Source organism: Mirounga leonina, unplaced genomic scaffold (genome assembly GCF_011800145.1).
Source record: "Mirounga leonina isolate KUSES-001 unplaced genomic scaffold, KU_Mleo_1.0 Mir_166, whole genome shotgun sequence".
Classification (NCBI taxonomy): domain Eukaryota; kingdom Metazoa; phylum Chordata; class Mammalia; order Carnivora; family Phocidae; genus Mirounga; species Mirounga leonina.
Genome location: NW_023270418.1, coordinates 30,978,202 through 30,998,873, shown reverse-complemented (window position 1 = coordinate 30,998,873; position 20,672 = coordinate 30,978,202). Strand labels below are relative to the sequence as shown.

At 54.6% G+C, this 20,672-nt stretch overlaps 4 protein-coding genes across 6 annotated transcripts; 3 read left to right on the top strand and 1 right to left on the bottom strand.

Moving 5' to 3' along the window:
* Nucleotides 1-3,030: 3,030 nt before the first annotated feature.
* TMEM262 (transmembrane protein 262) lies at nt 3,031-3,950 on the top strand. The gene is made up of 3 exons (XM_035013194.1): nt 3,031-3,543; nt 3,650-3,749; nt 3,857-3,950. Exons 1-3 carry the CDS (start codon nt 3,370-3,372, stop codon nt 3,931-3,933), a joined length of 351 nt encoding a protein of 116 aa, XP_034869085.1. The 5' UTR covers nt 3,031-3,369; the 3' UTR covers nt 3,934-3,950.
* Nucleotides 3,951-3,981: 31 nt separating this feature from the next.
* On the bottom strand, nt 3,982-8,045 carry ZFPL1 (zinc finger protein like 1). 3 transcript variants are annotated; one of them, XM_035013192.1, is made up of 8 exons: nt 7,909-8,045; nt 7,461-7,570; nt 7,072-7,183; nt 5,707-5,900; nt 5,518-5,590; nt 5,298-5,444; nt 4,924-5,047; nt 3,982-4,431 (listed from the first exon to the last, which is right to left on the bottom strand). In XM_035013192.1, the coding sequence occupies exons 2-8, from the start codon at nt 7,560-7,562 to the stop codon at nt 4,245-4,247; spliced, it is 939 nt and encodes a 312-aa protein (XP_034869083.1). In that variant the 5' UTR covers nt 7,563-7,570; nt 7,909-8,045; the 3' UTR covers nt 3,982-4,244. The 3 variants fall into 3 exon arrangements, with proteins under 3 accessions (XP_034869083.1, XP_034869081.1, XP_034869082.1); XM_035013190.1 differs by having other exon boundaries at nt 7,891-8,032; XM_035013191.1 differs by lacking the exon at nt 7,909-8,045 and adding an exon at nt 7,748-7,835.
* Nucleotides 8,046-8,106: 61 nt separating this feature from the next.
* LOC118016027 (sororin-like) lies at nt 8,107-14,326 on the top strand. The gene is made up of 6 exons (XM_035013193.1): nt 8,107-8,338; nt 8,541-8,635; nt 8,714-8,779; nt 8,856-8,891; nt 12,286-12,723; nt 12,895-14,326. The coding sequence occupies exons 1-6, from the start codon at nt 8,293-8,295 to the stop codon at nt 12,973-12,975; spliced, it is 762 nt and encodes a 253-aa protein (XP_034869084.1). The 5' UTR covers nt 8,107-8,292; the 3' UTR covers nt 12,976-14,326.
* Nucleotides 14,327-17,364: 3,038 nt separating this feature from the next.
* On the top strand, nt 17,365-19,415 carry LOC118016321. The gene is made up of 5 exons (XM_035013753.1): nt 17,365-17,508; nt 17,625-17,731; nt 17,943-18,041; nt 18,987-19,053; nt 19,188-19,415. Exons 1-5 carry the CDS (start codon nt 17,365-17,367, stop codon nt 19,413-19,415), a joined length of 645 nt encoding a protein of 214 aa, XP_034869644.1.
* The last annotated feature ends 1,257 nt before the right edge of the window (nt 19,416-20,672 follow it).

The following is a 20,672-nucleotide window of genomic DNA, read 5'->3' as shown; positions in this document are numbered from 1 at the left end:
TGGCTCAGTCGGTTAGGCATCTGCCTTCGGCTCAGGTCATGATCCCAGGGTCCTGGGATCGAGTCCCATATGAGGCTCCTTCCTCAGCAGGGAGTCTGCTTCTCCCTCTGCCTGCCGCTCCCCCTGCTTGTGCTCTCTTGCTCTGACAAATAAATAAATTTTAAAAAGAGAAAATAATGTAATGTTAATGTCTATCTTGATTTAAAAGATGATTTTCTTTTTTTTAATTAATTAATTTATTTGTCGGAGAGAGAGAGCGCACAAGCAGGGGGAGCGGCAGGCAGAGGGAGAAGCAGACTCCCGGCTGAACAAGGAGCCTGATGTGGGACTGCATCCCAGGACCCTGGGTTCATGACCTGAGCCGAAGGCAGACGCCCAAGTGACTGAGCCACCCAGGTGTCCCAAGACAATTTTCATAAAATATGAAAATTATGTGAAATTATATGAAATATTGCAGTGTCTATAATTTTATTTGAACACACCCAGGCCCATTTGTTTACATATTATCTATGCCTGCTTTTTCACTACAACAGAAGTGTTGAGTAGTTGCAACAGAGACCTTATGGCTAGCAAAACGTAAAACATTTACTATCTGGTCCTTTATAGGAAAAGTTTGCTGACCCCCGAAATCTGTGTTCAGAGATGTTCCATTTATGTTCCGAAGGATGTTTAAAGGCAGCCTATGATGCTATAATCTTAAGAAAATGAAGAGTATAGGCACGCCTGGGTGGCTGAGTCAGCTAAGCATCTGCCTTCAGCTCAGATCATGATCCCAGGGTCCTGGGATCGAGCCTCGCGTTGGGCTCCTTACTCGGGGCGGGGGGGGGGGGAGCCTGCTTCTCCCCCCTGCTTGTGTTCTTGCTCTGTCAAATAAAATCTTTTTTTAAAAAAATGCAGAGCATAAAGATTATCTACTCCAAGAAGTCTATAAACTAAAAAGTTGCAGAATACTGTTAAGAAAAATTATCCAAAATCTGGAAATAAGACCAAGAGTGTAGCATGTCCTGCTAGTGCCATCCTGGGGCCTTAATTACCCACAGGAATGAACATTTGATGTTGCTATTTACCATTACATGTTCAGACGCTGATTATTACAAGTAGATACTGTCCAGGAGAGATACAAGACATTTATATCCAGTAGAAAAAGTAACTCCAGAGGTGCCTGGGTGGCTCAGTCAGTTAAGCATCTGCCTTCAGCTCAGGGTCCTGGGATTGAGCCCCACATTGGGCTCCCCCGTTCAGCGGAGAGGCTACTTTTCCCTCTCCTTCTGCAGTTCCCCCTGCTTGTGCGCTCTCTCTCTCAAATAAAGTCTTAACAAAAAGAAAAAAGAACTTAAAAAGTTCTATTTCTTATTGTCCTGTAGGACATCAACCAGTTTTGTATCTAACCTAGAATCATACTCTAACATTCTTTATTTTTTTTAAGATTTTATTTATTTACTCGAGAGAGAGCAAGAGTGAGGGCAAGAACACAAGAAGGAGAGGGAGAAGCAGACTCCCCACTGAGCAGGGAGCCCGACAGGGGGCTAGATCCCAAGACCCCGAGATCAAGACCTGAGCTGAAGGCAGCCGCCTAACCGACTGAGCCAGCCAGGTGCCCCTCTAATATTCCTCTTTAAATGCCTGTCCATATCCAGGTCCCCAAGACACATTACCACCTTACTGAGGGGGAACCCCTCACTGCTGGGTTTATACATCTTAGTTACATGTTCATTCCAGATCTAGCATCATATTCTTAACTTTTTGAAAATTATACTCTGACAATACATTTGGTGATTCTTTAGAATGGTTTTTTAAATTATCCATGTAGGTGTACATGTAGGTACATGAAGTTACATCAAGAAGGGACCCAAAAGATGCCCACTCACCAAACTGTTGAGGGGGTTACCTCTGTTAGGTAGGTAGGAGGCTGGGGGGGGGCTGTCATGCTGTCATTGCCTTTTCCTCTGTATGCTGTGTATTACACACATCTTTTACAAGAATGCAGTCATGTGCTACTTGGGTAATTTTTAAATGGTGTTGAGCCAGAAGCCCTAACGTCTAATGAAAGTTCATCTGTATTCACATGAGAACGGAGGTGCGAACAATGGTTTCAACAGTGGGCCAACGGCTGGCATTGGGGGTGTCACCCCTGTACTGTGTCAGAATGGGGGTCTGAGGGACTGTTGTGATTAATGACACTAGACAGTAAACATGGATGTGGCGGGAGACCGAGGGTCTTGGCCGGACCTTGAACCTAACTTCTGGGGCAGGCAGACAGAAAGGAGGCCATGGAGGTGGCTGAGTTCAAGTTATCCTTCTTCTAGTCTAGTTCCTGGAAGCTTTCATGTCCCTCCACACCATTTCTGCCCATTTTTGTGGGTGATCCTGCTGAGAGTCCTAGAGTTTTCACCTCTCCCACGTATGGAGGAAATGTTTTCTTGTTGCTTGTAAGTGTCCCTGCCCAGTCACAGCCTCGGGTAGAACTGAATCTTAGTACTGACTCCCTCATTCATTGGCTGTGAGCACCTGGGCTGACACTTCCTCTGTACCTCGGACTTGTGTGCAAAACAGGATTTATGCCACCAGCCTCATCTGGGACTCTTGGAAAGGACAGAGGTGATGGCTGTGAAGTGCTGAGTGCTTAAAGGTGGCACAGGAGAAAGCTGGTCAGCATCAGGTCCTCGGACATTTTGGGGAGGATGGAAAAGTCCACTGCTGTCTGGGCCATCCCTAGGGAGGGCATGGGGAAGGTCCCAGGACAGCTCTGGGCAAGCTCTTATCGCTTCCCTTCACTTTGTTCCTCCCCATCCGGGAACGGAGCTATAAATACTTGGAGCTTGTCATTCAGCCCAGGCCTCCTCACCTGGGAATGCCCACCAGCTACACATCCAGAGCTTCGTCTCTCGTTGGCCTAAGACTTGCTGTGGACCTAGGACATGCCCTTCCACTTTTCTGAGACCCGGCTCTGTAGAAATGTGCCCACAGTGCCTCCTCTGTGGTAGGTAGGAGGCGGGGGCGTGGGGGGTCGACTCAGTGAGAAGAGTCGGATTCAGTGAGAAGATGTGCACAAGAACGCAAAGTGTGCATGCAGGCAGGATGATAAGGGACACTGTCCCTTCCTCAACACTCCTGCTGGTCTGTACCTTCAGCCCTCCATCCGACCTTCCATAATTTGGAACTCCCCTGGCGCCCCCATGAACCACTCCTGTATTGGCTGGAACCAGCCTGTATTCTAGAATCTCGTCCCCTCCTATGTCCTCGTGGTTCTAGCATCCCACTGCGATTCCAGACCGTACGCTCTAGAACCGGAGGGGTCAGCTACTTCTCCTGAACAGTGCTGGCTTGCTCAGCTTCCACCGTTGGCCTTGAGTCTGTGCGGCCACCACAATGCGGTGGCGGGACCGGCTGGCTGTGCTCTTCTTCCCACAAGGCATGGTGCTCACTGCAGCTGCCCTGATGCTCTTCCTCATACACCTTGGGGTCTTTGCCAGCGACGTGCACAACTTCTGCATCACCCACCGCTACGACCGCATGAGCTTCCACTACACAGTTGTCCTGATGGTAGACTGGGGCCGGGGCTCAAGGGCTGGTCGGGGGAGGCCCAGGGGCTGATGGAAACCCCGCTGTTGTCTCAGGGGGCCACTCTCCCACTGGATGGGGCCTACAGTTCTCCCAGGTGATGAGCATCTGCTGGGCTGCCATGGGGTCACTCTACGCTGAGATGACAGATGACAAGTTTCTTCGGTGCTTTGCCCTAACCATCCTGAGTGAGTTGGGGAGAGGGTCCTGCTAAGGGGGAGGGGGAGCTTTGGATCCCGGAGACACGGCAGAGAGTGGGCAGGGAATGCTGATAGGGGCTCCCTCCTCTGCTCAGTGCTAAATGGAGCCATGTTCTTCAACCGCCTGTCCCTTGAGTTTCTGGCCATCCAGTACCGTCAGGAGAACCACTGAGGCCTGAGGACTGGGCTGAGAAGGGGGAAGGAAAAGGAGGCTTCGGTGTTTTAATAAAGTCTGTCATTTATTTTCACCTGTCATCTCCTTCGTGGGGAGGAGGGCGGGAGGCTGGAGACCCAGGGTAAGTGGGTCAAGACAAACGTTTGACCTGCAGGGGCCCCAGGCCCAGCCAGCAGCCACTCTAGTGGACTTGACTGGGCCTGGGATCTTAGTGTCTCAGGCATGAAAAAGAGGAGCAGAGAAAAAGTCCCCAGGCCTCCCTACCTCAGGCCCCCGGGTCCTAGGCTGGCCTGGCTACAAGCAAAGGCTCAGGAGGGACCCACCCGGATGTGAGGGTTCATGAGTGGGTCCAGGTTGGGATCGCTGTCAGCTGCAGCTCGGCCCAGGCGAGACATGAGCGCGAGGAGGGCCAAGAAGCCCAGGAGCCCCAGGAGCAGCAGAAGCCCCGCCCGCTGCAGCAGTGTCAGCGGCCGCTTACGAGACCCAGCCCGGCTCCTGCGGGGGACGAGGGGAGAGTCAGGTCAGGTTCTCAATCCCTGACAGCCCCTCGGCCTGGAGAGGAACCCCAGACACGACACTTGTCTTCTGGCCCTGGTGCCGCCATTCCTGAGCCTTGCTGCTTCCGGTGTGCAGGCTCATCCCTGCACCTGCTCGTTACACAGGGGACCGTGCAGCTCAAACCAGCTGAGGCAACTAGGATGTGTCAGGCACGGCAGGGTCACTAGGCTCTGGTGGTGTCGGAGCAGGAACGGGCCTCAAAGAGCCCAACCTCAAGCCTCAGATACCTAGCAGGCGAGGAAACAGCCCTACAGTGGAGCAGACTTCTAGGGCCGAGCTGAAGCCTCTCTGCATAGCCAGACCCCAGGGACTACTGTTACCCAGACGAAGCCCCTCTTATCTATCATGCAATCATCATGCCCAGGGCCTCTGGCTCTCACTTCCTCTCCTCCCCGCTCCTGGCATCCGGGCCCACCTGACCATGAATACCTGAGCAGCTGGGCCAGCCAGCCCAGGGCAGGCCGGCGACGGTACTTGTCGTCATCACAATCCCCGTGGAGGCCTGGTGAACGGTCATCATCCCGTGTGTCATACACCTTCCTCGGGGCTGAGGCTGCAGGGGCAGAGCCACCGGTATCCACAGGCTCAGAGAAACTGGCCTGCGGCAGGGTGGGGAGTGGGGAGGGCAGGAGGTCCTTGCCCTCTCAGCCCGACAGACCATCTCAGAATTGTGGGGAGGTAATGTCTCTGTTAGAGTGAGGAGGGGGCCCCACGGGTGGGCCTCTGGAACCCTGAGCTCCCCCCACGCGAGCCACCCCACTTCCTTTCTATCCTCCTCTAGACTGGACCATTCCCTGGCTCACCGTGAGTCAAGGGCTCAGGATTGCCCATGTGGATCACTGTGTGCTGCTCGGGTCGGCTCGGGGAAGCAGGGGGCCGGGGGACTTGGCTGTAGAAGGATGGGGCAGCGGAAGCACTGGTTATCTCCTCCTGTTCAGGGGTACCATTGGCTGTGGCAAGAAGAGAGTGGTCAGCAGAGCAGGGAGGCAAGGGCCCCCAAGGGCAGTGCAGACCACCACTTACCAGTAAAGCTAGACCAGTCAGAGAAGTCAGAGGTGTTGAGAGGCTCGGGTTCCGGGCTCACCACCTCATCGATCTGGCGGAAGGAACCTGTATTACCAGACTGCCCGGTGCTGTCCCTCCCCACCCATCTGGCCCAGGTGGGACTCAGGGCAGATGGTCAGTCAGACAGACAGACAGACAGATTCTCACCAGAGGAAGGCCCAGTCCTGCCCGGGCCCAGTTGACCGTGGCCAGCTTCTCCCTCAGTGCAGAAGCCACAGGGCCAGCCAGGTTGGTTGGGGGGAAGATGGGGCCACTGCAGGTGGGGCACTGGTAGCCAGCAGGAGCTGTGTTTCGGGGCAGCTGGGCAGCACGTTCATTGAGGCAGGCCCAGTGGAAGAGGTCTTAGGGCCCATGAAATAGGGGATGAGAGGCATGAAGAAGAAGACACTTAGGACGTCTAGCCCAGCAACAGCCCCCCGCCTGCTACATGGATGTATACACACACACACACATATAGCCCACAGCCTTCTCCTTCCTGTCCTCACTCAGGTCCATTTCATCAGTGTTCCCTGAGACTTCGGCTTTCTTGGCCACCACCACCTGAACTCAGTCACGGCAGATGCTACCCCGGCGCAGTAAAAGGGAGAAGCCCCCTAGGGTGGGAAGAAGATGCCAGCGACCCTTAAAAGCGAGTCCTCGCTGAACATGCACTCATCACAAGCTCCTCGGGCTAACAGCTAGTTAAGAACAGTTTCAGAAAAAGTTCCTAGACGCACACAGGCACACATATGCATGTACACACCTATGGGCACAAATGTACACATGCTCATATACATATAATCAAACACAAGTACCATCCCCTGTATCATCACTAACTCCCACATATACACATCTATACATTCACATTTGCTAAAACTCAAGCGCTGTCACCCACACATTCTCCTGCAACCCCACAACACACCCATGTCCATACATTCACGCACATTTACCCATTCACTCATCCGCAGGTACTAAAGGCACTAATTAACACACGTAAAGTCATAAGACACATTAAATTCATGTATATATACACACACGCTCATCACACTGAGAAACACACACGAAGCTCTTTTGCACTAGCTCCTTCAAAAAATGGGAGTTAAGCCTCTTACACCACAGTCAGCTCAAGGTCATGATACATGTGACTGCTGACTTCTTCTGGCTGAATGTACTGGAGAAACTCCCTTCCTGTTTAATTGGAATGAGTAACAGATCCTAAATGTCGAAAAGCCTCATCCCTTCAGCTTCCTGCTGGTCCAGCCAGCTACTGCTCACAGTCAAAATGATACCCACAAGTTGGACTGGCTCTCACCCAACCCTCAAAATGGGCAGGTAAGAAACCAGGAGCTTTAATTTTTAGGGAAAAAGACAGAGGCCTAGAAAGAAAAAATGACTTGCCTGAGCTCACACAGCAGGTAAATAACATAGCAGGACTAGAATTTGGGGCTCCAGCCTCCCTAGCTTTGGGAGATCTCATTGCCCTGCTGCTTAGAGAGGACCTGGAAACTGGTCACCAAGCTGGGCAGGCCTCACCATAACAGACGAGGCGGGTCGTCTCCCGGTTGGCGAGGGGTATGTTGCACAGACGGCAATTCGGATTGTAGTCGCTATCTTGGAGCCATTGCAGATAGGACTGGACGATGCACTGGAGTGGGAGAGAGAGATCACAACAGGGGCCCATCTCCTCAAGGCCCAGCTGCTTTTTTGTACAGAGGAGACTCATCCTTTCGTTTTTCCATCAATAAATATTTACTGAGCACACAGTGTGCCAGAGTCTGCCTTAAGGGCTCTCCGGAGATAGAGCCGAGCACAAAAGCTCCAGGAGGGCTTCATTCCAACCCCTGGCCCTTCATGGAGTTGGAGAAAACCAATACCGCCTGCCCACCTACTGCCCTGCTCAGCCCCTGCCCTGAAGGCCCCACCTTGGCGTGATTGGCTACCAGGCAGTGCTCGCAGACGTTGACCCGATGTTCGAAGCAAAACAGATTGGTGACCTTCCTCTTGGGGCACTTGCAAAGTCCCATATTCGACCCTGAGGAAGAAGAGGTCCGAGTTGACAGCCAGGTTCCGGTGTCCGCCACTACGAACTCACAAGCCCAGATCGTTTTCACTCTTAACTCCCCTAAACACCTCTCATAATCGCCCCAACCCCCAATTACTGCCCACTGCCCCTCTACATTCCGGGCCACGCCCCCCGAACGAATCCCACCTGCGGTGGCCTGTCATTCCTCCTGGATCCCGCCCCCAGCCAGGTCCCTCCACCAGCGAGTCTCCGAAACCACCGGCCCCGCCCCCAGGGGCTCCGCCTGAGCCCCACCCCCTCCAAGCCCCGCCCCCACCTTCAACACATACCCCTCTCTCCGTGTTTACCGATCGACCGCCGCACCGGTCCCGACGGGCGCGAGCCCTGGCCCGACGCGCGGAAGAACAGACACCGGGCTCACCGGAGCTCCCGCTCCGCGCTCTCTACCTCGGGCCGCTCCGATTATCCCTCTGCTGCCACGTCTCTTCCGGGTGCGGCGCGCTCTGATGACGCCAGCGTGCCGCTGGCCCCGCCCCTGGTGACGCCAGACGTGAAGATCGACGAACGGTGAACGGAACACGGCGGCCCGCCCCCCTCGCGTCACTTCCGCTTCCTCCAGGCAGAGCGGGTAATTCGAACGTTTAGGTTTCCGTCGGCCCTCCGGGTTGGCGCGAGGCCCGGCGGCGGCGGCGGCGGCTGAGGCGGCGGCCGAGATCGAGACCAAGGCTAACATGTCCGAGAGGCGAACGAGGTCCGGAGGGTCCGCCCAGCGCTCTGGTGAGCGGAGGGCGCGCGGGAGCCTGGGGCCTAGCCGTTTGAGGGACGGCGTCCCGCGAGGAGGCCCTCCCGCCACCGCTGTAGGAGGCTCACTGCCCCGGAAAGGAGCTTGTTTGGGAACCTCTCGCTCACTCCTGAATCTGTTCTCTAGACTCTGAGGCCTGGAGTCTTGCCCGACCTCCTAACTTTTTTCTTTTCTCAGGGCCCGGGGCCCCATCTCCTACTCAGTCTCTGCGGAGGTCCCAGCGGAAATCAGGCCCTGATCTCCCGAGCACCCTCCCTGAAATCTGGCCCAAGGTGAGCCCCGGCTTTCTCAGTTTCTGCCCCGGAAGGCGTTGGACTAATGTGGAGTTCATATTCACTCTTCTTTTCTAGGCACCGCATGCGGCTCCAGTCAGAAAGCCCATCGTTTTGAAGAAGATCGTAGCCCAACCTGTAGAGGTGAGGACTGAGAGAGGGGTTGTGGGTTGGGAGCCAAAATTGGGGGTGGCTATGTTATCTATTATTGTCTCCACAGATCCCGCCTGTCCACACACCTCGAAGGAGCCCAAGGGTGAGTTCATTTTTATCTTCGTAATGGAGTGGAATCCAGGGCACTCTAGAGATTGGGCAGGACATACTGGCTGCTCACATCTGCCCAGGGAGCAGTTTTGAGGTACAGATCTTCCAACACTTAGGACGGGGTTACATTCTGATAAACCTATGATAAGTTGAAAATACCATAAGTCAAACATGCATTTAATATGCCGAATCTATCAAACATTGTACTTTAGTTTAGTATGCCGAACACGCTAAATGTGTTCAGAATACTTACATTAACGTATAGGTGGGCAAATCATCTAGTACAAAGCCTATTTAAAATGAAGAGTTGAATACCTTCTAATTTTTTGAATACTGTCCTAAAAGCAAACAACGGAATGGTTGTAAATTTATCAGTTGTTTTACTGCGTGATGGCGTGGCTGACTGGGAGCTGTAGCTTGCTGCCATTGCCCAGCATCATGAGAGAGGATCTTACCACGTATCACTAGCCCAGGAAATGATCAAAATTTGAAGTATGATTTCTAGTGAATGCATATCAGTTTTGGTCCACAATCACATTGAAAAACTTTAAGTCAAACCGTCATTAGGCCGGGAAGCATCTGTATTTTGAAACACTTTGCCTTTGGACACCCACATGCATTGCCAGTCTTGCTCACTCCCTGTGGATTTCATACGTTTAGGTCTTGATGTCCTAACGTTCTCTACCGTCATCTTAAGAGCTGAGCCGTGTCCTAAATATTCCTTCTCTCTAGTCCATCTCCTCAATTTGTGAGAACAGGTTGTTGTAAGATAAGTGTACAGCATTTTTACTGTTTCAGCAGAAGTTATTAAGGCTGTTTCATGAACAGAAAACCTGTGCCTAAAGATATAAGAAGTGAGAAATGCTAGCTGCCTTTTAGGAGCACAGGGAGCTTATGTCAAGTGGGGAGAAAGACAGATGAGCAAGTGATAACAGCATGGCGTGCTGAGGACTGCCGTAAGAAAAGTACTAGATGTTATGAAGGCACCTAACAGACCAGCTGGCCCTGGGGCTGTTCCACAGAAGAAGAAACGTTTCAACTGAGTCTCTAAAGAAAAGTAGTGTTTGGGCAAAGGATGCTCTGTTGGCAGAGCCCTGGAATTCACAAAGAAAATCCCGAGGTCTGGAGGACGGCAGATTGTTCAATGTGTCTGTGGCAGATCTTGTTGGGCGATAGAGCACGTTAAGCCAGAGTCATTCCTCAGGAGGCATGAACGCCACACTCAGGAGCTTGGGCTTTGTCCTCGGCATCGTGGGAGCCTTTGGGGAGTCTCAAGCTCACTAAGTCTCAGGTAGTCACTAAGGTATGCTCAGAAAAAAAATCTCCCTGGGGTCTGGGTGGAGACTGGGGTGGAAACAGCCTGCTCGGGACCCCAAGACCAGGTAGGAAGACAACAGGAATCCTGCAGCAGGATGGCAGAGGCCTAAAGTAAGGTGAGGGCAGAGTGATGCTCTGCTCCTCATCTCACCACATGACCTACCCATCACACAGTACTCCGCCAAAAGGACACCTCCCAGAAGGCTTCCCTGACCACTTGTGCCCTGTCACTGTCCTGTTTATGTAGTTCTCCTTAGGCCTTCTCCATATCTGAATGTTTGCATGTTGTCTTGCGGGTGGAGACTTCTGCCTCCCCATGGTAATCACTCATTCTTGTTGGTCGAACGATAGATTGATGACATTGAGCCAAAGAAGCTGCAAGGACTCGTGTGACTGCTTGCTGTAGGGGGTGAGGAAGAGGTCGTCAGGGCTAACCCCCATTTTGTGCAGCATCCCTTTTACTCTGACTCATTACTAAGACTCAGATTGCCCGTGCTTGTAGCCAGGAAGTGTCTCTATTGATAACCAACGTCATTCCTTCTGTTAGACCACAAGAGGGACTGAATTTGTCCTGTTTCCTACGGCGTTTTGGCTGCCATAAAGCTCAGTGACGCGTTTTGGGTACATTAAGTCAGTGAGTATGGAACACCTGTTCAACACAGCGCTCTGTGGAGGGTGCTGGCTAGAGGCTGGGTCAGCCAAACAGATGAAGACCCCTGCTCTCAAGCTCATTGGGGTGATAGGTGACCAGTGTACAAGAGATGTTGTTGGGGCAGAAGTAAAGATCAGTGGTAGCGGGGCTCCCTGCTATTCTGTGGTAAGAAACGGCTTCTCGGGGCGCCTGGATGGCTCAGTCGTTAAGCGTCTGCCTTCGGCTCAGGTCATGGTCCCAGGGTCCTGGGATCAAGCTCCGCATCGGGCTCCCTGCTTGGTGGGAACCTGCTTCTCCCTCCACCACTCCCCCTGCTTGTGTTCCCTCTCTTGCTGTCAAATAAAAACAAAACAAAACAAAAACGGCTTCTCTGAGGAAGCAGCATTTGAGCCAAGAGTGGAATTTTAAGGAGCCAACATGTGAACCTCTTAATACACATATGAGATTAGGCCTTTTGCCATTCACAACCTTGCCGTGGCTCCCTGGGTCTCAGAGCAAGGGTCTCCATGGGCCTCCCCTTCCAATGTCCTACAGAAGGCCCTCTAGCAGCCCCCATTACCTCTCGAACCCCATCTTCAGTTCCTCCTCACTTCCTCCCGCTCAGCCACATTGGCCTCATTCCTTTACCTTTCCAGACATTCCTGCACCTCAGGACTTGGGCACCTTCTGTTCCCTCTGCCTACAACACTTGGCCTCCTTGTGACTGACTTCCTCACCCCCTTCAAGTTCTAGCTCAGACAGTCCCCCAGTGAGGCCTCCATCAACCTTCACCTACTTAAAATCCCAACCCACCCCAGTGCTATCTCATTCTGTTTTTATCCAAAGCACTTAACACTTCTAACATGCTACATGACTTTTCCCTGTTCATTACCTGTTTTACCCCCACCAGAATGGAAGCTCCATGGAGACAGGGCTTTCTCTCTTTTATTCCCGGCTGTGCTCCCAGTGCCTAGAAAGTACCTGAAACAGGGCAGGTGACCGGAAAGTACTTGCTGACTGGATGGACATGTTAGGAAAACCGTCACCAACTGTGTGACACATGGACCAGAGGACCCAGGTGGAAGCAGGCAGAGCAGTCAGGAGCTTGTCGAACTGCTCTAGATGACGTGATGGGGGCTTATAGTCAGTAGGGGCGGCTAGATTCTGGTCACGTTTTGTTGGGAAACGGAGCTGACAACAGCCGGTGGTGAGGAGTCTTCCTGCATTACCAAAGTGGACTCAGAAGCAAGGACAGACAGATTCTTTTCTTCCCCTCCCCAGGTCTGTCTCAAGGTCCAATCTGTTGCCTGACCTGTCTTGTCTTCTCTTTTTAAAAGTGTCCTATGGGTCTTTCCACCCTGAATCTCCTCAGACCTTTCGGGAAGTATGTAACACAGCTAACTAACAAGGAGGTGTTCTCTCTTCTGTCCCGGTCCAGATTGCTTTTTTCTTGGAGAAGGAAAACAACCCTCCTAGCAAGGAGCGTGCTAAGGAGGATCTCTTCAAGGCATGTAATATACCCGTCACCCCCACCCCCACCCCGGTGCTATACCCCCTGAATGTTGAGTCCAACTTCAGGGAAGAAGAGCTGGACGCCAGAGACTTGGAAATGTCTAAGAAGGTCAGGCGATCCTACAGCCGGCTGGAGACCTTCGGCTCCGCCTCTACCTCCACCCCGGGCCGCCGGTCTTGCTTTGGTTTCGAGGGGCTGCTGGGGTCAGAAGACTTGGCCCAAGTCTCGCCTGTGGTGTCTTCCAAGTTAACCGAAGCCCCCAGGGTCCCTGTGAAGCCCTGGGCCCCAGATACAACTCTCCCCGGGATCTCCCCACCGGCCGTGAAAGAGAAGCGCAAGAAGAGAAAGGTGCCTGAGATTCTGGTGAGTGAGGGCCAGGGCTTTGCTCTGCTGTCGCCCCAGATGCGCTGGGAGGCTGCTGGGACTCAGGCCGGCCTGGGGCTCAGCGCCTGCAGGGTCTGGGTTCACGTGCTCCGGCCAGCACGCCCCCTTCCCCCGTCCTCGCTCACCCGCCACCTTTTTCTCTCCCCCTAGAAATCGGAGCTGGATGAATGGGCTGCGGCCATGAATGCGGAGTTTGAAGCTGCTGAGCAGTTTGATCTCCTGGTTGAATGAGATGTCGGGGTGGGGGGGTGTCCCTGGCCATCCTGTCCCCTACCTGTGTACATAGCTCCTCCTCCCCGTGGAGAAGACACTTGGGGTCCCCTCCCCTGGCCCTGTTCCCTGTACATAGGCTGTGGCTACATGAGGCCTGCGTTCCTCGGAGGGCTGGTGCGGTGGCAACAGCCGTCTCAGGAGATGGGGCTCTCTGGGCCTGGCCACGCACCGCTGTCCTGTGTCTGGTCCCTGCCTCCCAGCCGAGCCTCGCCGCTTTCCAGCTGGGCTGCACACTGGGGAGTAGGAGTTGCTGGCGCAGCCGGAGGAGGGGGAAGGGCTGGGGTTGCAGGTGAGCGGGGACCCGGGCCGTTGTTGGGGAACGCAGCTGCTCTGCACCAGCCCCGGCCCAGGCGATCCCCCTGCCTTGTCTTCCATCGGGGGCCTGGTTCCCAGCCACCAGCCCATCTATGTAAAGAGGCTTGGGTTCCCTCTTAGTTTCTGTAGATGGGCCAGTAGAGAATTCGTGGGTTGGGGAGAGTTCTGTCTGTGAGAGGAAGACCCTGGACACTGTAGAATTTTACATTTTGAAGGAGGGAGGGGAAACCTTGGTTGGGTCTCAGACCAGAAGCGTTTGCTCGGAGAAGCTGTGTTTGATCGCTCTGCTCTGCTGTTGGGATGTTTGGTTAAACGCCAGGCTGGTGGGACACTGGCTGCCCGGGGCAAAGGGGGTGCGTTTCCAGGTGTGGCCGCCAGGTGCCGGAAGCTGAGGCCCGGGCCTCTGGACAGGACACCTGCACAGGGCCGGGGAGGGGGCTGTGGTGGGAGGTGCCCCACTTGTCACTTACACCTGTTTCTTACTAAACAAAGCGCACAGAGTCTACTCCACTCTAGAGGGGAAAACAGGGTTGTACGGTCCTAACCCTCGTCCCAGACCTGCCAGCTTTGCAGCTACCCCACGCCGGTGCATCTTCGGACGTTTCGGGGTCACAGCAGTAGAGGCTGCGAGGAGTGTGGCAGGGCTGGTGGTAGCAGAGTGTCAGGGAAGATGCGCTCGTGCTTGGTTAGGGGACTTGAGACCCCGGGGCAGGCCTGGTGGGCACTACTGAAAGCCCTTGCAAGGCCTGGGAGCCCCGGGCTACCTATTCAACTCTTCGTGCTTTGTCAGACCCCCCAAGCAAGCCCCCTTGCCGGGGTGGGCCTGGATGCCCCTGAGCTGGACAGCGGAAGAATTCTTGTCCTCGCCAGCTGGTGGGGCGGAACTCCTGGGAAGTGTCCTAGTCCTGCAGAGTCGGGAGCTGCCAGGTGGTGTGGAGTGTAAAGAAAGATTATGTTGCTGTTGTTTGAATAAAAAAAAATCCTGATTAAAAAGTTCCTGCTTACTTGAGACTGTTGTTTTAACGAGGCAGAGGCGAAGGTGGGAGGCCCAGGAAGCCAAGCCTTCTTTGGGCTGTGTCTCCAGGGTTGTCCCCTTGCACGGAGGACTGCCAGCCTGGCCTCTAGTAGCCCTGTGATCACTGCTCTGCCCTGACATTGGGTCTTTTCTGTGCCGTCCCATCTGCTCCCACAACGTAGGGCTGCCTGCAAGGGAGTCCTCTAGGGAGCCCCGGCCCCTCCTGTCTGGAATTCTCCCACTTGGCTCAAGGAGGCCCCAGGACATATGTGCCACGGCTGCTCCCGTTACTTCTCAGGCAGAAGCAACCAGCGACCCCCTGATGACCAGTGCGACAGGCTCAGGTCGCTGCCACACTCTCAGCCTGGCTGAGAACACCCTTTTGGGGGGCCATGGCACTGCTGGCCCCTCTTTTTTGACTTCCCCTGAAATATCAGGACACCCAGGTTCAGTCCTGGGCCTTCTTTCCAACCTGCTGGCTCTCCCCAGACGAGGATAGGCCCTCTGGGCCGCCCTCTGGCTCATTCATGGCCAGTCTTGATCTCCATCCCATACCTCCCTCCCTCCTGAGCTCCGAACCAGAATCTAGAACTACACCTCGACTCAGAAGTCCTCTCAAACTCAGCTCATCCACCAGCTCGCCTCTTCCTGTGCTCCCTGTGCCATCGGCATCCCCCCAGCTGACCTCGCCACATAAGCCAGGAGCCCGGGGGTCATCTGCAGCCCTTCCTCTCCCTCGTCCTGTCCCGTCGGCCCTAACTTCAACATCCCTCTGCCCCACAGCCACTGGACAGCACTGGTCTCCTGGCCACCTCTCACCTCTCCAAACTGTCTACACTGCAGCCAGACTGTATTTCCCAGAAGAAACAATATCCTGTTTCTCCCTTGCTCAAAACCCTTCGATACAATTCCACTTCTGGGTGTTAACACCCAAAAGAATGGAAAGCAGCGTCTTGAAGAAATATTGGCACAGACCGTCGTGAGGCTTCCTTTTGTGGTGTAACCGCGTCTCCTGCACATGTTCCCTGATATTTGCCATGTAGACACTTGTCACATGGAGCAGCTTGTGCTTGCCTCTCTCCATTCCCGAGACCTTCGGCTTCCTGCCCCCAGTATCTCCTCATCCCAGTTACGGCCCAAACAACCCACACAGAAACACACAAAGGTCTCCCATGCCTTGTCACCTGGGGCCACAGCCCAGGCCCCTCACACTATGTTCCAGCTAGAGTGCCCTCAGCACTGGCCTGCCCCAAACTGCTCCCTCCTTTGGATTGCTCTCCTCTTGCCAAGATCCCCCACTTCTTGATGCTCAAGCAGCACCTTCACGGTGGAGTCTGGAGCACTAAGCTGAATGTGTGGCTCCCTTCTTTCGTGGCCAGGGCTGTCTGTACCGGCTTCAGTTAGGGCACATCTCCCTGCGCTGGGGCCACCTGAGAACCTGGGGCCTCCCCTGGCCCCGGGAGCTGCTGGGCAGAACAGGGTCACCATCACCTGTCTGTGTATTCTCAGGACCCTGCCGGGGCGTGTCCCCCAGACAGCACTTGGTCAGCCAGCCTTTCCTGGGAACCATTAACTGCAGAGTGAACTGTGTTTGATCATGTTCATGCTATTGTTTACTGACCTTTTCTTATATTTGGGCCCTTTAGGCTGCTTCCAGTTTTTCTTCTTGGTGTAAATGGGCCTCCGTGTAAATTATTTTTATTTCCCATGGAGTCGTGTTTTTAGGACTAGTTACCAAAGTGATGTTACCAGGAGCAAGGTCCTGGTTAGTTTTCGTAGATCTTATTACATGTTGCCAGCTTCCCCCTGGGACAAGTCAAACCTAGTGACGTGAGCATTGGTATCACCTTGGAGCTCAGTGAGTCCCCAGAGTTGGGCAGCCCCCGCTTCCCCCCCAGGGCATTTCTGGCCACCAAGATCCTGTTACCATCATGTGGACAAAAATTACAATATATTAGGCCATCTGGAAAGGCTCGATGTACTGCAGAGAGCACATGACATGGAATCCCTGCCGGAACCCATGGGCCTGTCAAAAGCCCAGATGGAGCTCGGTGTGAAGGACACATCTGAGGTCACTATTTGCCATCTGATTGCATTGTCCTCCATCGCTAGGCCCGCAGATGTACAAGATTCGGAAAAATCTGGAAGTGAAAAATGGTGACGATTCCATCTATTGACTTGAGACTTTCTGTCCCTTGGGGAGAAGCTGCTATTTCAAGTCTGCTCGGGGGGACATCTAACACCGCCTTGTAGAGACAGAAGCATCCTCAGGCTCAGCCCAGCTCTGGCTCCCCTGTGAACCTGTCCAAGGGGGTCCCAGGGAGGTGCATTTGCTCAGCAGAGAAAAGAGCGGGTCCAGTTCAGATTGTGGAGCTGGGAGGGAGCAGGAAAGAGGAGAACAGCATGGGCAAGAGCTTGGAGGTGGGGTAAGTTCGGGCTGGTGTTGGGAAGTGAGGTTCCTGGCGGGTCTGAGTAGACCCTTGTTCAGGGACAGTGGAATACCAAGGGGGTTACAAACAAGGGTGTTCATAACAGGGGCTTGAGTGCCACACTATTTGCTTCTCCGTGTCCAGTTGATAATTTCTACACCAAAAATGGGAGGGATTCTCTACTTTTTTATAAGCTCGTATAGGATTCCTTTCAACAGGTGCCCCTCGTGCCCCCACACCCAATAACTTGCATCTGCTGGGATTCAGTTCATGAAATATTGTCAGTATTAGCATGTTGTCAGATAACATATGGGCCACCTAGTGAAATTTGAATTTCAGACAAATAATGAATCATTTTTTTAGAATAAGTATGTCCTAAACATTGCATGGCATATGCTTATACTTTTAAAAGTGCTTGGTTTTCGTCTGAAATTCAGATCGAACCATGTGTCCTTGTGTTTTGGTTGCTAAATGTGGTAACCCTAATTTTGAGGGGTCTGGTTTGCTGGACAGCTGGTGGTGGAGGCTCTCCAGACTGGAGGCTGCCCCAGGAAAACCAGACAGGGCTGGCAAGGGGCAACTGGCAGGATGGTGGACATGGCCCCCCAAATGGGCTTCCGTCTCCTTCAGTCTCCCAGGGGCAGACGAAAAGTCTACTCTAAGCCCGTGGTGAAGCCTGCTGAGAAGCCGAAGCCAGAAGACCCTCAAGTCTCCAGGGAGCCAGGCTTAGAGGTGACAGGAAGCCCCAGGGCTTCCCAAGGCAGAGAGCAGGGGTGGCAGGAAGGGTGGCATGTCCTGGGCTGCCAGCCTCATGCTGTGCCGTCACCACGGCACCTTCTCTGCCAAAGCCGTCTTCTTCAAAGCAAGAGCTGGACTTGCAACCGGAACCCACCGTGACCTTCCTGTTCACCCTCCTGAGCACAGCGGAGCCCACTGAGTCCAAAGACCCTGAAGAGTAAGGCTGCAGGGGAGGGGGGCAGAGGGGGCTTCTCTCTGCTAAAATTCAGACCTGGGCCAGGACTCAGCCTGGGGTGGGCAGAGGGGAGACCCATGGACAGGCCCTGGGCCTTGGGCTGCCTCCCCCACCCCACCCCCCATGCTGCCCACCCCACCCTCCCCCAACCTCTAGACTCTCTGGTCCAACCCTCCCTGTGCACTCGTTCCAGGGACTTAGAGATCCAAGAGTGCCGGTTCCTGGACACGGAAGACTGGGGGCCCCAGCGGACCGCAAAGGAAATCAGCCATTTGCAGAATGATTGCATGAGGTGAGCTGGGCCGGGGCAGGTTGGGGCAGATAGGGTGACAGGGCTTTGCCCCACTGAGGTCAGGGCCTGGGGCTTGATGGCCGTGGGTGTGCACTTTTCCTTGGCCCTCCTCCTTTCCTCCTTCCCTTGCCTTCTCACCGTTCTGCTCTGAATGACGCCTTCACTGGCCATCAGGTCCCTTCCCTCCCAAGCATCAGTGTCCTCCCGTGTGGTCGGGACCTGCCCCACAGGCTTGGGGGCCACCGCTCTTTCCCATCAGTGGACTGCGTGCCCACACACCTGGTCTGCAAGCAGTCTATAGGCCGCCTGTAAGGGACCCGCCCCTTTTAATTGTCTGAGAACCTGATGGGGTAGTTTGGTCTGTGGAGCCGCAGGGGTGGGGGGTGGGGTCTGGTCTCTGGATGTCAGGCTCTGGAGTTTGGGTCTGTGTCATGCCATGGTCACTGGCCCCTGTGGTGATGCCAGGGTCAGAGATCTGCCTGGAGCCAGAGGTTAGGGGGTGGAGCAGCATGACAGAGTCCCTCGGGGCTGCACGTGGATCTGAGTGGTCAGCACTTTCGTTCATACCCAGAGCACTTAGGCAGGGCTGGTTCCAGGCTTGACCCTCTTGCTAGCCTGGAACCACACAGAATTTTGTCACGGTCCCCACTGCAGCCCAACAGCGTGGGATGGCTAGCCCGCACACTAGAGTGGCCTGCCCTTCTCTTGCTAAAGAAGAGCAAAAACACACGTCATCTCTGTCTGGGTCTCCTGCTGCCAGTCACTTGGGAAGAACAGTTCCCTCCCCCGCTGTGGCTTTGCCCCCACGAGACTGGGCTCCAATAAAACCCTGTTCCCAGGTGGCTGCTCCAGGTCACGCAGCTCAAGCAGGAGTTGTGTGTTGGGCCTGGAGGAAGCTGCTTAGGACAAGAGCCTGGGGGCTGAAGGGGTCTCTTTTAATTCTAGACTTTGGGAGTCACTGAGCACCATCCAAGCAGACAACCGGGCCCTGGGGGAGAAGCTGCAAAACCTGGTAAGGCCCTCAGCCCAGGACCCCCTTTCTTTGTGGTGCCTCCTCCTCCCTGCCTCCCAGCCCAGTGAGGGGGCCTCCAACAGTCCTGCCTGGGGTCGGTACCCACCTCTGGGCCCTGCAACCCTTTGTTCCAGCCCACCTTGTCATATGAGAGCCTAAGGAAGGAAGCAAAGGCCCTCCAGGAGGAGGTGAAGGCTGTCGCGGAGGGAGCCCATGCTGTCCAGGAGGATGCCCAGGCCTTCCCCGATGATGCCCAGGCCTTCCACGAGGATGCCCAGGCCTTTTCCGAGGATGCGCAGGCCTTCCCGGAGGATGGCCAGGCCTTCTCCGAGGATGCCCAGGCCTTTTCCGAGGATGCCTAGGCCACCCAGGGGGTGGCGCTGTTCCAGGCGCACAGGCAGCCCCACTGTGGCCTGTGGGGAGGAAGGGCACGCCTTCCCCAGCTGCTCCCCCAGCTCCCTGTGCCTGTAGCAGCCCAGCTCCCAGAAGGCAGCAGTGTTCATCCTGTAGCCATCCTGTAGCCTGGGGCTCCCACCACCCACAGACACTGTCAGCTGTGGCTGGGCCCAAGGCTGGAGACTAGACACTTCCCCGGGAGGCCAGGGCAGCAGCTCCTCTCCAGGTCACAGTAATAAACTTCAGAGCTGAGCCGCCACTTGCCGCATGTTTGTGGGCCCGGGAAGTCAGGTAGCGTGGGAGGTCACCAACCCCAAAATGAGCTTGGTCCCTGGTTGGTGTCAGCCTCAAGGGCAGCGTCCCAGTGATAAGCACTGGGGTGGGACTGGAAGGGGGCCACACCCCTCTCCCCCAAGGAGGGAGGCCCCTGGTCTAACTCCAAAGGGCAGGAAGAGACTAGGGAGGGGCGGTAAGAGCCACTAGCTGCCTTGGGACTTTGGATAAATCTCTTCCCCTTGGTAAGTCAAGTCAAGGGCAGGGGTGGGGACTGCTAGTGGGAGCTCCCCAAGGGTCCAACACCTAACACCTGACACTCCCGAGGCCTCATGCCCTTCCCCAATGGGACTCTTCCCGCCCTGGGCAGCAGCTGGCTGCCTGAGTTCCCAGCTGAAGCAGAGAGAGGAAGAGAGAGGTTGGGGGAGAGAGAATTCCCATACAATTACACAGGGAGCATGCTTCAGTTTTGTGAGGAAGATGATGGTGACAGCAAGATGACAGAACCAGTTTAAAGGAGGATATAAGAAATCAACATAGGAGAAAACAGAAGGAATCCTGAAATAAGATTGCTAAATTAGATAAAAATTGGTCAATATCCTATGGAACGATTTTTTTCAAAGCCCCATGTCCCTAAGGGTACTACTATGTCCTGGGCAGAAATCCCCCAGTCGGACACAGAAAGGACAGTGGCCATCTTTCTGCCCTCACACCCAGTGCAGGGGACAAGAGGTTGGAAATTCAGGCTTGCGGCTCCTCTTTGGACCCAGTTGGACTTCCACTAGACCTGGTGCCATCCTGCCTGGACCAAAAACTACCAACACATTCAACTGGTGAAGGTTTGATTTGGTCGTCCCTTCAGGCTGAGCAGAGCTGAGGGCGGATTCAGCAGCCCCGACGGGCAGGACTCCACCCTCCCGGCCTGGCTCCCGGAGTCCCCACCTCCCGCT

Bases quoted from the DNA above. Each gene is read 5' to 3' on its own strand.
- TMEM262 (XM_035013194.1), top strand. From the start codon at position 3,370: ATGCGGTGGCGGGACCGGCTGGCTGTGCTCTTCTTCCCACAAGGCATG. The intron at 3,544-3,649 runs GTAGACTGGGGC...TGGGGCCTACAG, and splicing joins ACTACACAGTTGTCCTGATG to TTCTCCCAGGTGATGAGCAT. The intron at 3,750-3,856 runs GTGAGTTGGGGA...TCCTCTGCTCAG, and splicing joins CTTTGCCCTAACCATCCTGA to TGCTAAATGGAGCCATGTTC.
- LOC118016321 (XM_035013753.1), top strand. From the start codon at position 17,365: ATGGTGGACATGGCCCCCCAAATGGGCTTCCGTCTCCTTCAGTCTCCC. The intron at 17,509-17,624 runs GTGACAGGAAGC...TCTCTGCCAAAG, and splicing joins CCAGGGAGCCAGGCTTAGAG to CCGTCTTCTTCAAAGCAAGA. The intron at 17,732-17,942 runs GTAAGGCTGCAG...CACTCGTTCCAG, and splicing joins GAGTCCAAAGACCCTGAAGA to GGACTTAGAGATCCAAGAGT.
- LOC118016027 (XM_035013193.1), top strand. From the start codon at position 8,293: ATGTCCGAGAGGCGAACGAGGTCCGGAGGGTCCGCCCAGCGCTCTG. The intron at 8,780-8,855 runs GTGAGGACTGAG...TTGTCTCCACAG, and splicing joins TCGTAGCCCAACCTGTAGAG to ATCCCGCCTGTCCACACACC. The intron at 8,892-12,285 runs GTGAGTTCATTT...GTCCCGGTCCAG, and splicing joins CACCTCGAAGGAGCCCAAGG to ATTGCTTTTTTCTTGGAGAA.
- ZFPL1 (XM_035013192.1), bottom strand. From the start codon at position 7,562: ATGGGACTTTGCAAGTGCCCCAAGAGGAAGGTCACCAATCTGTTTTGC. The intron at 7,184-7,460 runs GTGGGGCCTTCA...CTCCCACTCCAG, and splicing joins TGGTAGCCAATCACGCCAAG to TGCATCGTCCAGTCCTATCT. The intron at 5,901-7,071 runs GTGAGGCCTGCC...ATGGGCCCTAAG, and splicing joins GACCCGCCTCGTCTGTTATG to ACCTCTTCCACTGGGCCTGC.